The sequence below is a fragment of the Amblyraja radiata genome, chromosome 23 (genome assembly GCF_010909765.2).
Source record: "Amblyraja radiata isolate CabotCenter1 chromosome 23, sAmbRad1.1.pri, whole genome shotgun sequence".
Classification (NCBI taxonomy): domain Eukaryota; kingdom Metazoa; phylum Chordata; class Chondrichthyes; order Rajiformes; family Rajidae; genus Amblyraja; species Amblyraja radiata.
Genome location: NC_045978.1, coordinates 7118221 through 7132052, shown reverse-complemented (window position 1 = coordinate 7132052; position 13832 = coordinate 7118221). Strand labels below are relative to the sequence as shown.

The window sequence follows — 13832 nt, the reverse complement described above, 5'->3', positions numbered from 1 at the left end:
ACGATCCGACACACACTTCAACAATCAACAATCAGTTTTATTCGTCACATTGCACATAAAGTGCAAGTGAAATGAATTTGCCAGCAGTTGTACAATGAAAAAGAACACACAAAAACACACTAAACATTTAACACAAACATCCACCACAGCATTCACCAGGAGGTGGAAGGCACAAAATTTGGCCAGTTTCCCCTCCATTTTCCCCCGTGGTCGGGACCTCAACCCTCCACAGCCATCGCTGTGGGCGTCCAGATGTGCAGACAAGGTAAAAAGCCCAGGTAAGTCCTGAAACGGTGCCTCCCCCACCGGAGACAATTTACAATTTTACTGAAGCCAATTAACCTGAGGAAACCAGAGCACCTGGAGAAAACCCACACGGTTACAAGGAGAATGTACAAACTCCGTACAGGCAGCACCTGTAATCAGGATCGACCCCGGGTCTCTGGCGCTGTAAGGCAGCAACTCCACCACTGCACCACTGTGCCGCCCTAATCTATGCAGTAAAATGCAACATATTTGTGCAATTTGTTGAGAAAGACTCAGCCACAATCAATCTTCCAAGAGAAATTACAACTCAGACTGTCCATGACCTCTGTACAAAGCAGGAGCCATTATTAAGAAGAAATCTGTCCATTTATCTTCATAGGAACAGCTCTTGTCGCTAAAATCTACTTTCTGCCTTATTCACAAGTATGTTACATTTGTGTTAATGATCGGTATTGGTTTACTACTGTTATGAGTATAGAAATACAGTGAAAAATCTTCTGTGTGCTATCCGTTCAAGTCATACTACAAATGAGTACAATTATGTCTCCAGTTTCTATTATCGCCAAACTTACAGCTGCAACTCGAGGGAAGAAATATTCTGAGTAACAGGGCAACATGTGTCTTTGAATTGCAACTCTTAAAACACTAAATGGTTGGAGTAGCTAAATGTGACTGACACAGCCTGGGAAATAGTCTGGGAAACAGTAGATGCTCAGACAGAAGGCCTGTCTTCAGATAACAATAACAAAGGCCAGAAAAACACTTAGATCCAAGTCTCCCAAGCTTTAGGAAATGCAAGGTTTTAAGTAAAACCGATAATGAAGATGTCAAAAGATGTGTGAAATAAAGTAGGTAAATCTGACGTGGTTTTGTTATATTTGTATTCTTTTTATTTAGTCAGTCCAACCTTTGGCACTGCTGATGAGACTAGGATAATATGCTCGATCCTTAACTCCCTTCTTACTATATCTGTCTGTGGAGAGTTTGTATGTTCTCCCAGTGACTATGTGAGTTTCCTCAGGGTGCTCCTGTTTCCTCCCACATCCTAAAGACGTACGGCTAATTGGAGTCTGAAAACTGCCCCTCATTGTGTAGGAGTGGGATAACTTAGTGGGATAACTTAGAACTCGTGTTCAGTTTAGTTTGTTGTCACGTGCACAGTGGTACAGTGAAAAGCTTTTGTTGCGTGCTAACCAATCAGTGGAAAGACAATACATGATTACAATCGAGCCATTTACAGTGTACAGACACATAATAAGGGAATAACGTTTAGTGCAAGGTAAAGCCGGTGAAGTCCGATCAAACTTAGTACGAAGGTCACCAATGAGGTAGATGGTAGTTCTATCTAGTATTTCTATAGTATTGTGAACGGGTGATCGATGGTCAGCATGGACTTGGTGGACCGAAAGGTCTGTTTCTATGCTGTATCTCTAAACTAAACTAAACCATTTCAGAGGCATAAGTCTAACCAAAGATAGCAGATTTCTTTCCCAGAGGGAAATTAATAAACCAGATGGGTTATTAAGGATAGTTTCAAGGTATCAGTTATGATTTTAGCTCAGTTTAATTAACTGAATTTAAATACTCCAGTTACCATGACAATTAAGTATGTATTCGCATCATTAGCGTTCTAGTGATGAATTATTAAATAATTGTAACCATTTCACTGCTACAAGTATGACTCAATTTGACATAACTTAAAATCTGATGGGAAAAAACTTTAGGCGATATGAAGGAGACAATTAAAAGAAGTTCAAGCCATATACAAAGTTGAAGTGTATATCGAAACATAGAAAATAGGTGCAGGAGTAGCCAGCTTCGAGCCAGCACCGCCATTCAATATGATCATGGCTGATCATCCCCAATCAGCACCCCGTTCCTGCTTTCCTAATATTGTAATTCTAATATTAACGTTAAACATTTTTCCTATGTGTCCACCAGTTTTTAATAATGTCCAAATATTTAATCATCGCTTTGGTATCATTCATCGTAAGAAAGACATAAAGTTTAAGTGCAAATGAGGAAAAAAGTTATTGATTGCTATTTGTGTTGTTTTATTAACCCACGTGTAACAAACCTCTACAGTGTTCAAGGCAGCGTTTTGAAGTATTTGGCTCTGCCTGTTGCAGGATTCAATTTCTGTTGGTTTGTTAGGAAAGAATAAAGATGTGCTGTTTCTAATGACACTATGATCCCACAGTCTCAAATAGGGTACAGGGCAATGACACAAAGCACCACTAAAGTACAAATAAGTGAACACAAGTATCAATACTGAAGATTACGCAGAGAACTATACATTACTCATTAAAAGTAGCCGGCTAACTGTGACTTCCCAAACTTGCCAGATTTCGGTTATATTGAAAGATCTCAATTTGGAGAGAGAGCATTTTATTTCAAGGTGCTGGAAGTGAAACATGATATAGATTGAATGTTTCAAATCCAATTCAATATTGTCAAAGCAAATAGAGGAATTTCAAAATGTAACAGTGCTAGGGAGATAGACACAAAAAGCTGGAGTAACTCAACGGGTCAGACAGCATCTCTGGGGAAAAGGAATAGGTGACGTTTCGGGTCGAGACCCTTCTTCAGACTCTTCTTCTGAAGTTACTCCAGCTTTTTGTGTATACTGTATTTTTGTTTTAAACCAGCATCTGCAGTTCCTTCCTACATAAAGCAAGGGAGTCTGCCTAACTTTATATTAAACACTGGCAATTTCCATCCATTTTATCCATTTCCTCTTTTATTGATTGCCTGGACAACCCTGGCATTCTATTGAAGATATCCTTCCTCCCTCAATAGTCTCTGCAATGTATTAACAATTTGTGTTCTCCCTTTTCCAGTTTTGATGAAGACTCAGTGGCCGGAGACATTAACTCTGTCCCTCTTTCCACAGATGCTGCCTGAGTGTTTCAAGCTTTTTCTGTTTGTTTTACAGATTTCCAACATCTGCAGTTTTGGGATTTTCTATCACTGCACGGATATGAAGATTAACTTGGGAAGTCTGTCTCCGAAGCAAATAAGGGGCAGGTTAAGGGATGGTCGATATTAAACAGCAGTGTAAAACATCAAAAGGGTGTTGTGAATATGTTTTATAAATGCTATCCTGGAAAATTGCAGTACTTCGAAAATAATTCCATGAGTTCACCTACATAAAAAGTAAAAGACACAGAGTGCTGCAGTAACTCAGCGGGTCAAGCAGCATCTCTGGAGAACATGGAGAGGTGACATTTTGGGTCCCGACCTGACCCGCCGAATAACTCCAGCACTTTGTGTCTTTTTTGTAAACCAGCATCTGCAGTTGCCTATTTCTACAAAAACAATAATCTAATTCAACTGGTAAATTTTATTTCATCTGATTTCAAAGACAAATCAAGGGAGCTATAGCGATTGTTGGGATTTGTAAAAAAATAGGTGAAATCTGAGTCATTAAAGAGCAGTTGAAAATACTACTTGAAATCTTAATCAACTAAATACTATTCTTGAATGTGTCTTAAAAACGACTTACACCCCCTCCCCCCCATGGCCAAATCTAATATACAAGCCCAGATACAAATAAAATGTAATTGACTGTAATTATTCACAGAATTGAAATGGTTGCAGAAATTGTCCATAAAAAACGCATAGCCTGACAATTTTATCACACAATAAATCCTGATTAAGATCTTTAAAAAAAGTTTGTCTGATCGGAATCCACTCTTAACATGATGTTATAGGCGACACTCAGCATTGACAATAGGCACAGATATCACATAAATAGCAAGATCATCATTTGGTAAAGTAAATAAACACACTGAAGGTTAATTTATTACCTCAGATAACGCACAAAGATTCGGGCACACAGTTAGCCATTGCCTGATGGAGATTTTTAGATGTTGGGATCTTATCACAAGCATTTAAAGTTAACATTTTCCTTCTTTCCCAAGTTGTCGAATGCATTGCAACTAACAACTTGTGTGAAGGAGAAGATAAAATCTCGAACACTGTAGGGCACTTCTTCTAATAATATGGTTACTGAATATTATATGGATGATTAATAAAGTAGACTTTTACATGAAAGTATTTATTTAATTCAAAACGGAGATACAAGGAACTGCAGATAAAAGGACACAAAGTGCTGGAGTAACTCAGGGGGGTCAGACAGTATCTCTTGAGAAAAAGGATGGGTGATGTTGCCGGTTGGAAACCTTCTTCAAACTCAAGAAGAAATTATCCAGAGATACTGCCGGAACCGCTGAGTTACTCCAGCACTTTGGTGTCTATCTTCTGGATAAACCAGCATCTGCAGTTTATTTGTACACATCACTGGTGGATGTTGATAGCTGATGATTTGGGTTGAGACCCTTCTTCAGACCTGCAAGATGTTGGTATATTAAAAAATAACACAAAGTGCTGGAGTACCTCAACAGGGGTCAGGCAGCATTAGAGATGCTGTCTGACCCACTGAGTTACTCCAGCACTTTGTGTTTTATTCCTTTAACTCAAAATCTTTGTACTTCCACTTTCATAATTTTGTTTAAAAAATTGGACTGGAAAAATATATTTTGCAAGTTGTCTTGCATTATCGGAGGGAAGCATGTTTGGGCTAGATGCAGCATTGTTCAGGCTTAGATACAACATTTACATTGCTTAATATCTTCCTTTAATCTCGGGGTCAGTGTCCACTAGAACACTTCCATTAGCAATTCCCGAAATCTTTTGAATGAGGCAATCTCTGTCAATTTACGAAAATGTCAGTGTGGGATTTCCTAATCTCCTGGAAGGGAAATAAATTGTTCGCATTTTGTTGTGGTCCGACCTTATCTCAACACATGCATATTTTTCTTGCTTATCCCCGTAAATTTCATCCATGAAAACACATCTGAGAAGATATTAGACTTTACTGATACAGCGCGGAAACAGGCCCTTCGGCCCACTGACTCCACGCCGACCAACAATCACCCGGTACATGAGCACTATACTACACAATAGGGATAATTTACAATCATTTTACCCAAGCCAATTAACCTACAAACCTGTACGTCTTTGGAGTGTGGGAGGAAACCGGAGCACCCAGAGAAAACCCACGTGGTCACGGGAAGAATGGACAAACTCTGTACAGGATTGCACCCGGGTCTCTGGCGCTGTTAGGCAGTAGCTCTAAGGCTGCTTGACTTGGCCTCCACAGCCCTCTGTGGCTATGAGTTCCACAGATTAACTACCCTCTGACTAAAGAAGTTCCTCCTCACCTCCATTATAAAAAAGCGCCCTTTAAATCTGAAGCTATGACCTCTGGTCCAAGACTTTCCCACCAGTGGAAACATCCTCTCCACATCCATTCTATCTATGCCTTTCATTATTCTGTAAGTTTCAATGAGGTCCCCCCTCAACCTTCTAAACTCCAGCGAGTAGAGGCCCAGTGCTGTCAAACGCTCATCATATGTTAACCCACTCATTCCTGGAATCATTTTACCACCTTACAGAAACAAAGTTTGGGACGGGACCAAAATATTAGTGCTGAAACTGGAGAATCAGAGCACAAATTAATAAAATATATGTAAAAAATGTAACATTTTGATTTGTTCTAAAGGTATGTTAATTCACAAATGTAAAATCTGTTTTTAGGAGCAGAATGCTAAGTATGCCATTAAAACTCTGTTATGCAATATTCAAGAGGAAACAAGGTTTTGTTGTTTTCTTACTGTGTTTAATTTGTCAATGTTTTAAATTTTCAAGGATAAATTGACTTTTACCGCTTATGCTGGAGAGGATGCTGCAGCAAACTTTGTGGGGCTGTAGCAAAACTTAAAGAGCAACAGACGGGTGCTGTCTGTACGGAGTTTGTACGTTCTCCCCGTGACACGCGTGGGTTTTCTCCGAGATCTTCGATTTCCTTCCTCACTCCAAAGACGTACAGGTTTGTAGGTTAATTGACTTGGTATCATAGTAAATTGACCCTAGTGTGTGTAGATGGTGTTGATGGTGCCATAGAGGGAGTACAGAGAAGGTTCACCAGACTGATTCCTGGGATGTCAGGACTTTCATATGAAGAAAGACTGGATAGACTCGGCTTGTACTCGCTAGAATTTAGAAGATTGAGGGGGGATCTTATAGAAACGTACAACATTCTTAAGGGGTTGGACAGGCTAGATGCAGGAAGATTGTTCCCGATGTTGGGGAAGTCCAGAACAAGGGGTCACAGTTTAAGGATAAGGGGGAAATCTTTTAGGACCGAGATGAGGAAAACATTTTTTCACACAGAGAGTGGTGAATCTCTGGAATTCTCTGCCACAGAAGGTAGTTGAGGCCAGTTCATTGGCTATATTTAAGAGGGAGTTAGATGTGGGCCTTGTGGCTAAAGGGATCAGGGGGTATGGAGAGAAGGCAGGTACAGGATACTGAGTTGGATGATCAGCCATGATCATATTGAATGACGGTGCAGGCTCGAAGGGCCGAATGGCCTACTCCTGCACCTATTTTCTATGTTTCTATGATGCACGGGGATCGCTGGTCGGTGCAGACCTGGTGGGCCGAAGGGCCTGCTTCCGCGCTGTATCTCTAAAACAAACTAAACTAAATTATATCGGGATTGCCATATGGACCACTAGTTCCACACACTACAAAAACAGCTGTCTAGTTTAGTTTGGTTTAGTTTAGAGATACAGCGTGGAAACAGGCCCTTCGGCCCAACGGGTCTGAGCTGACCAGCAATCCCCGTACACTAACACTATCCAACACACAAGGGACAATTTACAATTTGTACTGAAACCAATTAACTTACAAACCAATATGTCTTAGGAGTGTGGAAGGAAACCGGAGCACCCAGAGGAAACCACGCGGTCACGGGGAGAACATACAAACTCCATACAGACAGCATCCGTAGTCAGGATTGAACCCAAGGTCTCTGGCGTTGTAAGGCAGCAACTCTACTGCTGCGCCACTGTGACGCCCCTTTCAGTATAATGACAAAAACAGCTAATCATTCCAAAGATTTGCAGAAGTTTGTGGTGCATAACTTGACCGATTGCATTTGTGTCAGATTCATTTTTTAATCTTACGACCTTTTCCACTTCTTTCATTTTTATCGCATGTCCAACCATGTCTTGAGTTTGATGAAGGTTTCTATATTTACCACACTTCTCGACAGAAAGTTTCAAAACCATATTTCACTCTGGGAGCAAAAGATATATCCTCACCTCCTGTCACATTCGTTTACGAATCATACTAAATCTGTCAGCCATTACTGCTATAACTGTTCAACACAACCATATCATTTTGGGTAGTTTCCCAACCTTATTGGGTATTTTTAAAGCAGAGATTTACAGGTTCTTGATCAATAAGGATGTCAAAGGTTACAGGTAGAAGGCAGGAAAATGGGGTTGAAAGGGGAAGATAGATCAACCATATTCTGTTGTGTGGTATTCCCAGCCACAGGGGGCAGTGGATGCCAAATCAATGGATGGAATTAAGAGAGAGTTAAGGGCCTGTCCCACTGTATGAGCTAATTCTCCCGTGTTTCCCCTGATTCGAACTTGGAGAATTACGGTAATAGCCGTTCGTGGGTACTCGGGGCTCTCGTGGACACTCTCCGCACTGTTGAAAAAACTTCACGAGCATTTCTGTATTTCCCGAGTACCTGCCGTTAGCGTTACGAGCCGCTAAGAGACGTCCCGAGCTCCGACGTACCCGGTACGTACATTCTACGTACTTACCACGAGTTTGATTTCTTTTAAAACTCGGGAGAGCTCTTGGGTAAACTCGTATAGTGGGACAGGCCTTTTAGATAGAGCTCTAGGAGCTAGTGGAATCAAGGGATATGGGGAGAAGGCAAGCACGGGTTATTGATTGGGGACGATCAGCCATGATCACAATGAATGGCGGTGCCGGCTCGAAGGGCCGAATGGCCTCCTCCTGCACCTATTTTCTATGTTGCTATGTTTCTGTAATTGAATACCAGAGTAGACTCGATGGACTGAATGGCATATTTCTGCTCCTAAGACTTTTAAACTTATGAACTTATTTACTTTTCTACTAACGGAAATATATCTTTCATATCTCGTGTAGGTAACTTGCTTATATTTGGTAAATTGACATAATCTTCGGTTTTTTTCCTCGTAATCAGTCAACTTGGTCTCTCTGATCAGATGAGCGTGATCTCCCATCTGAAGATTGCTCCCCAAGATTATCGACCAAGACTGCACGCGCAAGACCGCACTAAGTACACAGTTTTGCCTCTCAACAGGTGACTGGTGTTCTCAGGATCAGGGGATGGAAATGCAACGATATAGTAGACAAATGATTAGATTTATCTATGTCAATTAATTCATTTCTCCACTGTTTATAACTGCAGCCTGAGCCACGTCTTTCAAACCAAAGTGACTTTACTCAACTATAGAATCCAAGACTAAAACCACACTGTTCTTTCCAAATTCTTTGTGGGCAAAAAATAGTCAAGATACTCCAAAGCATCATCTGAAGAAGGGTTTCAACCCGAAACGTCACCCATTCCTTCTCTCCAGAGATGCTGCCTGTCCCGCCGAGTTACTCCAGCTTTTTGTGTCTATAAAGCATTTAAACTTTGGGGTAAGATGTCATTCATACACTTGCATATAACCATATAATAAATGAGAAAAAGAAAAGTTCAGTGCGTATATATACACACACACACACACACACACACACACACACACACACACACACACACACACACACACACACACACACACGCATACATACACATCAAAAATAAACAATAGTGGTGCAATAATAATAATAATAGTCGATGTAGTTCAGAGCTTATTTGAGGTTGTAGTGTTTAATAGCCTAATGGCTGTAGGGAAGAAGCTGTTCCTGAACCTGGGCATTACAGTTTTCAGGTTCCTGTACCTCCTTCCCAATGGCAGGGGTGAAATGAGTGTGTGGCCAGGGTGGTGTGGGTCCCTGACGATGCTCGTTGCCTTTCTGAGGCAGCGACTCCGGTAAAGCCCTTTAATGGCGGGGATGTCAGAACTCGTGATGGACTGGGCAGTGTTCACAACTTTTTGCAGTCTTCTTCGCCCCTGGGCATTCAAGTTGCCGAACCAGGCTGATGCAGCAACGACTTTGCGAAAGGCAGATTTATGCCGCTGTGTTTGAACCATCCGATCAACAACTAGAGAGCGATCCTGAGCTACTATCTACCTCACCAAAGACCCTCGGATTATCTTTAATCAGACTGTACTGGACTTTATCTTGCAGTAAACGTTATTCCCTTATCCTGTACCAAACCCTATAGATGGCTCGATTGTCATCGTGTACAGTCTTTCCGCTGTCTGGTTAGCAGGCAACAAAAGCTTTTCACTGTACCTCGGTACACGTGACAATAAACTAAAGTATGCATCAAGGATATCTATTCAATGTATTTAAGTATATCAGTATCTTGAAAGCACAAGAGGTTTGGGATTATATTTTTAATTGAGATGATTCAATGGATATTAGCTGCAGTGCCTGTGGTATGTCTGCAGCAGGGGTTCTCTGATTTAATTGTTGGGCCAAAGCTAGAAAGAGCTGTGCAACAGTTAAGAGAAGGGTTTAGAGTCTTCGAAGTATGAATGGTTAATATAGCAAAACAGTTACTGTATATGGGTTGGAAAATTAAGAAATTATCGCATGCGTCTGCCATGGAGGGTCCATAATATATAGGAGCAGAATTAGGCCATTGGCCCATCAACTCCACCATTCAATCATTCCCTCTCAACCCCATTCTCCTGCCTTCTCTCCGTAACCTTCAACACCCTTACTAATCAAGAACCTGTCAATCTCCACTTTAAAAACACCCAATGACTTGGCCTCCAAAGCTGTCTGTGGCGTTGAATTCCACAGATTCACTCCTGAATCTCTCAAGACATTCCTCTTCATCGCCATTCTGAAGGTACATCCTTTTATTCTGTGCCCTCTGGTTCTAGCCTCTCTCACTAGTGGACACATACTTTCCATGTCCTCTCTCACTCTGTGTCATCTTAATGGCTCAGGGGTGCACATAAAGTGTTAGAATCAAGCTAAAAAATAAAGTTAATAGATGTCATTTACTGACTGAGAATGAAGCGTGCCTGTGAAGGAACTTGGTGCCACTAATTCACCTAAATGAGTAAACACGAGCCCTGATCTCAAAACTACCCAATGGTCAAACAAACATTTTGAAATGTTATGGAAACTTGCAAAGCAGATTTTTTTTTTCCAATAGATTTATATATCTTTAACTCACTCCATTGTATATCAGCTGGTATTGCTATCAGCATGAAGCAATTTATCTTATTGACAAGCTTATAAGTAGACAGAGCTATCTCATGCAAAGATTTGTGCTATCTAAAAACATCAACGGACAGTGAAAACTTAAAGACACACTTGGCTACCAAACATCCAAATTAAGACGGAAGATTCAATTATACTAACAACAATGAGGTAAATAACTAATACAATTAATGCTTGGTAAAATCTACTGTCAACTCTAACTTCAAACAATAGCTGTTGTCCTCGATTTAAGGCGTGGAACCATTTTTCGTTCCAATGTGCTTCCACATCAAGCTCTATTGTGGCAGCTACTGATCAATGATCATTCTGTTGCCTTTTATTCAGCTATTTGAAGACTTTCAGCGGAATTTGTAGAGCATTATTTAAAGAGGGTAATTTAGGCAGACAAGATTGTACATCAATGAAAAGGGTCTGAAATTGATGTGTTATGATTTGAATTTTGTTTAATCGGTGAAGATAGCTTCGTCATTAGTGCAGTATCTGGTAGTGACTGATGTATTATGTTATAATCACTGCTTCATTACATGGAATCAGGAAGAATGTGTCAGTTGAAATGATCATATAAATATTATTTATGTAGAGGCATTTCTAAGCACGTTTTAGGTTTAAATTTATACATTTCTCTTTAATGTCTGAAACATATTTCATTTACAGCTTTTAAGTGAACTGCTAAATAATCAGTGGAGCCTGTAAAATATGGATTTTCCTGCAGATCATCCTGTACAACACATGGATCATCCCAAATTTATTTTGCTCACTGAACTAAACTAAACTAAACTAAAACTTAACTAATAAACTAAATTAAATGGTAGTTAAATCGAAGTTAGAGAGTTTTCTATGTGGATTTTCAGACCACAGCTAACACGTTTTTAACTTTTAATTATTCTTGGTGGTTCAGACATAATGCATACCCATCACGGGTGGCACGTTAGCGCAGCGGTAGAGTTGCTGCCTTACAGCGCTTGCAGCGCCAGAGACCCAGGTTCGATCCCGACTACGGGGTGCTGTCTGTACGGAGTTTGTACCTTCTCCCCGTGACAGCGAGGGTTTTCTCTGAGATCTTTGGTTTCCTCCTGCACTCCAAAGACATACTGGTTAATTGGCTTTGTATAAGTTAATTGTCCCGAGTGAGTGTAGGATAGTGTTAATGTGCTGGGATCGCTAGTCGGTGCGGACTCGGTGGGCCGAATCGCCTGTTTCTGCGCTGTATCTCTAAACTAAACTAAATGTATTCAAGGTGCCCTCATTCTGAAGGGATAACAAATTAATTAGTAATCTATAAAAGGTAATTTCAGTGGAAAACACACCGTACCGTCCCTGATACTGAGGCCATCCCTTTGGAAGTAAACTCTTGACAGGTTTTGTGTGAGAAAATCTAATTTCAGATAAAATATTTGTATCAATGAACTAGACAGGTTAGAAATAAGGTGGGAGGTCGTAACAAACTTAATGAAATAGATGTATGAAGGAACTGGAGATGCTGGTTTACACCGAAGATAGACACAAAATGCTGGAGTAACCCAGCTCAGTTACTCCAAGAATTTTGTGTCTATATTTAATGATATAAGTGTCCAGCTTACAATTTAGTTGGACAGTCATTATGAAAATTGGTGGTCAAGTAATTTTAATATGACTTTTTTTAATACATTCACAGCCACTTGAAAGTATAAATATCGGAATTATTTTGTTAAAAACATCAAAATACTAATGACTTTCTAAGCAAATGAAACCCTGCGAAAGTGTCAACAGATTTTTTCAATTATTTTGCAGTAGGCCAACAAAGTGTGAAATCAACTTTTCAGTGCACGAAGCAGATGAGAATCCGCCCGACTGCTGCTTAACCGCTCCCTGGGTTGATTTTTCAACTTTGCTGATTACTCAGGAACAAACAGAAAAGGCCACGCTTTGGAGCGTCGCACACTTTATCAGTCAAATATAATCCCGCAAACTGCTAGTAAAACATGAGGAACTCACCATTACCCATTGCCAGCACTTGCATGCTCTCAAACTCCAGAGTTGTATAAGCAGGATCCAAGGCAGCGGTGTAATCTGGCAAATCCATTTCTATCAGAGCTTTCGACAAGCGCATTGTGACGAAAACTCCACAATCCCACCTTCAGTGAACGACTCCGATGTGTCAGGCTTACATTGACCGAGTCTCAGTCAGCAATGATGTTTAACAAACATTTTACTGAAATGAAGCACAGACTACTAGTATATATGCTGATGAGGGGTGGAGGGATTTCATGTTAATATTTAATCTCTACTTCTATCAATATGTTGTTTTAAAGGCACTGATTTCTGAAGCAGCTTATTATTTAATGGCATGGAGTTTGCTGATCTCAGCTACTGTTTGATTAATAATTGTTAACAAAATATGATTGGACGAAGCAGAAATTATATTCTAGTTTCTTTCCCTACTGTCATCTTTCTGCCATTGGTAAACAACACCAGGAAAGAAAATGAAAGGAGGATAAAGCGAGTTTCTATGTGGAATAGAGCAAAGATTTTTTTCGGATAAGGGAGAAACTTTACGTGGAAAGACCGACAGGCTAAAAAAACCCAAATTATCTTTTTATTATTAAAATAAAACAAGTTGTGTTAAAATACTTTCAGCCCAGAGTTAGTAATGAACATGTGTAGCATTCAGTCTCAAAATGGTGCAAAGTGAAATAAAGCTCATAGCACTGTTGCTTATTGTCAAAAGACTCCTATCTAACCACAGTTCATCGTTAAATGATTTGGCTATCTTCCCCTGAGGTTGTTTTCAGTGATATGAGACTTTTTAAAAAGTTTTACACAATAAAACACAAAATTGGTTGTGAAAAGCCCCTTATCTAAGTTTTGTAATAGGTAAGTCAGTGTGAGGTAAGTTCTGGGACAATGCCTTTAATTGCACATCTCCCTTTTATACACTAATCATTAATGGTTCAATCTTGATCCCCATTCTAGTGCCTGTTTGCTCCTGTTAACTCACTGAACATTCTCACCCTGAAGCATTCACTTGCCCACTTGGTTTCTTGCTTAGAATCGCTGATTTTTATTTCTATCAACTCACTAATGGCATTTTTCGAAATGCTAAAATATATTTTCACCATGTATATTGTTGCAATTTTACTCATAGTTTATTAAGAATAACAGTGGATGTTTAGTATTTTTCACAGATGAATCTGTGGAATTCTCTACCAAAGAAGGTAGTTGAGGCCAGTTCATTGGCTATATTTAAGAGGGAGTTAGATGTGGCCCTTGTGGCTAAAGGTATCAGGGGGTATGGAGAGAAGGTAGGTACAGGATACTGA

At 40.1% G+C, this 13832-nt stretch overlaps 1 protein-coding gene across 2 annotated transcripts in view; it reads right to left on the bottom strand.

The window, feature by feature from the left end:
* The window catches only part of hnf4a (hepatocyte nuclear factor 4 alpha), a 42569-nt gene extending 29846 nt beyond the window's left edge, over nucleotides 1-12723 (bottom strand). For both annotated transcript variants that reach the window (XM_033041473.1, XM_033041474.1), the window contains exon 1: nucleotides 12508-12723. In XM_033041473.1, the coding sequence (XP_032897364.1) occupies nucleotides 12508-12622 (115 nt within the window). In that variant the 5' untranslated portion in view covers nucleotides 12623-12723. The remainder of the gene's footprint in view (nucleotides 1-12507) is intronic.
* Between the last annotated feature and the right edge of the window lie 1109 nt (nucleotides 12724-13832).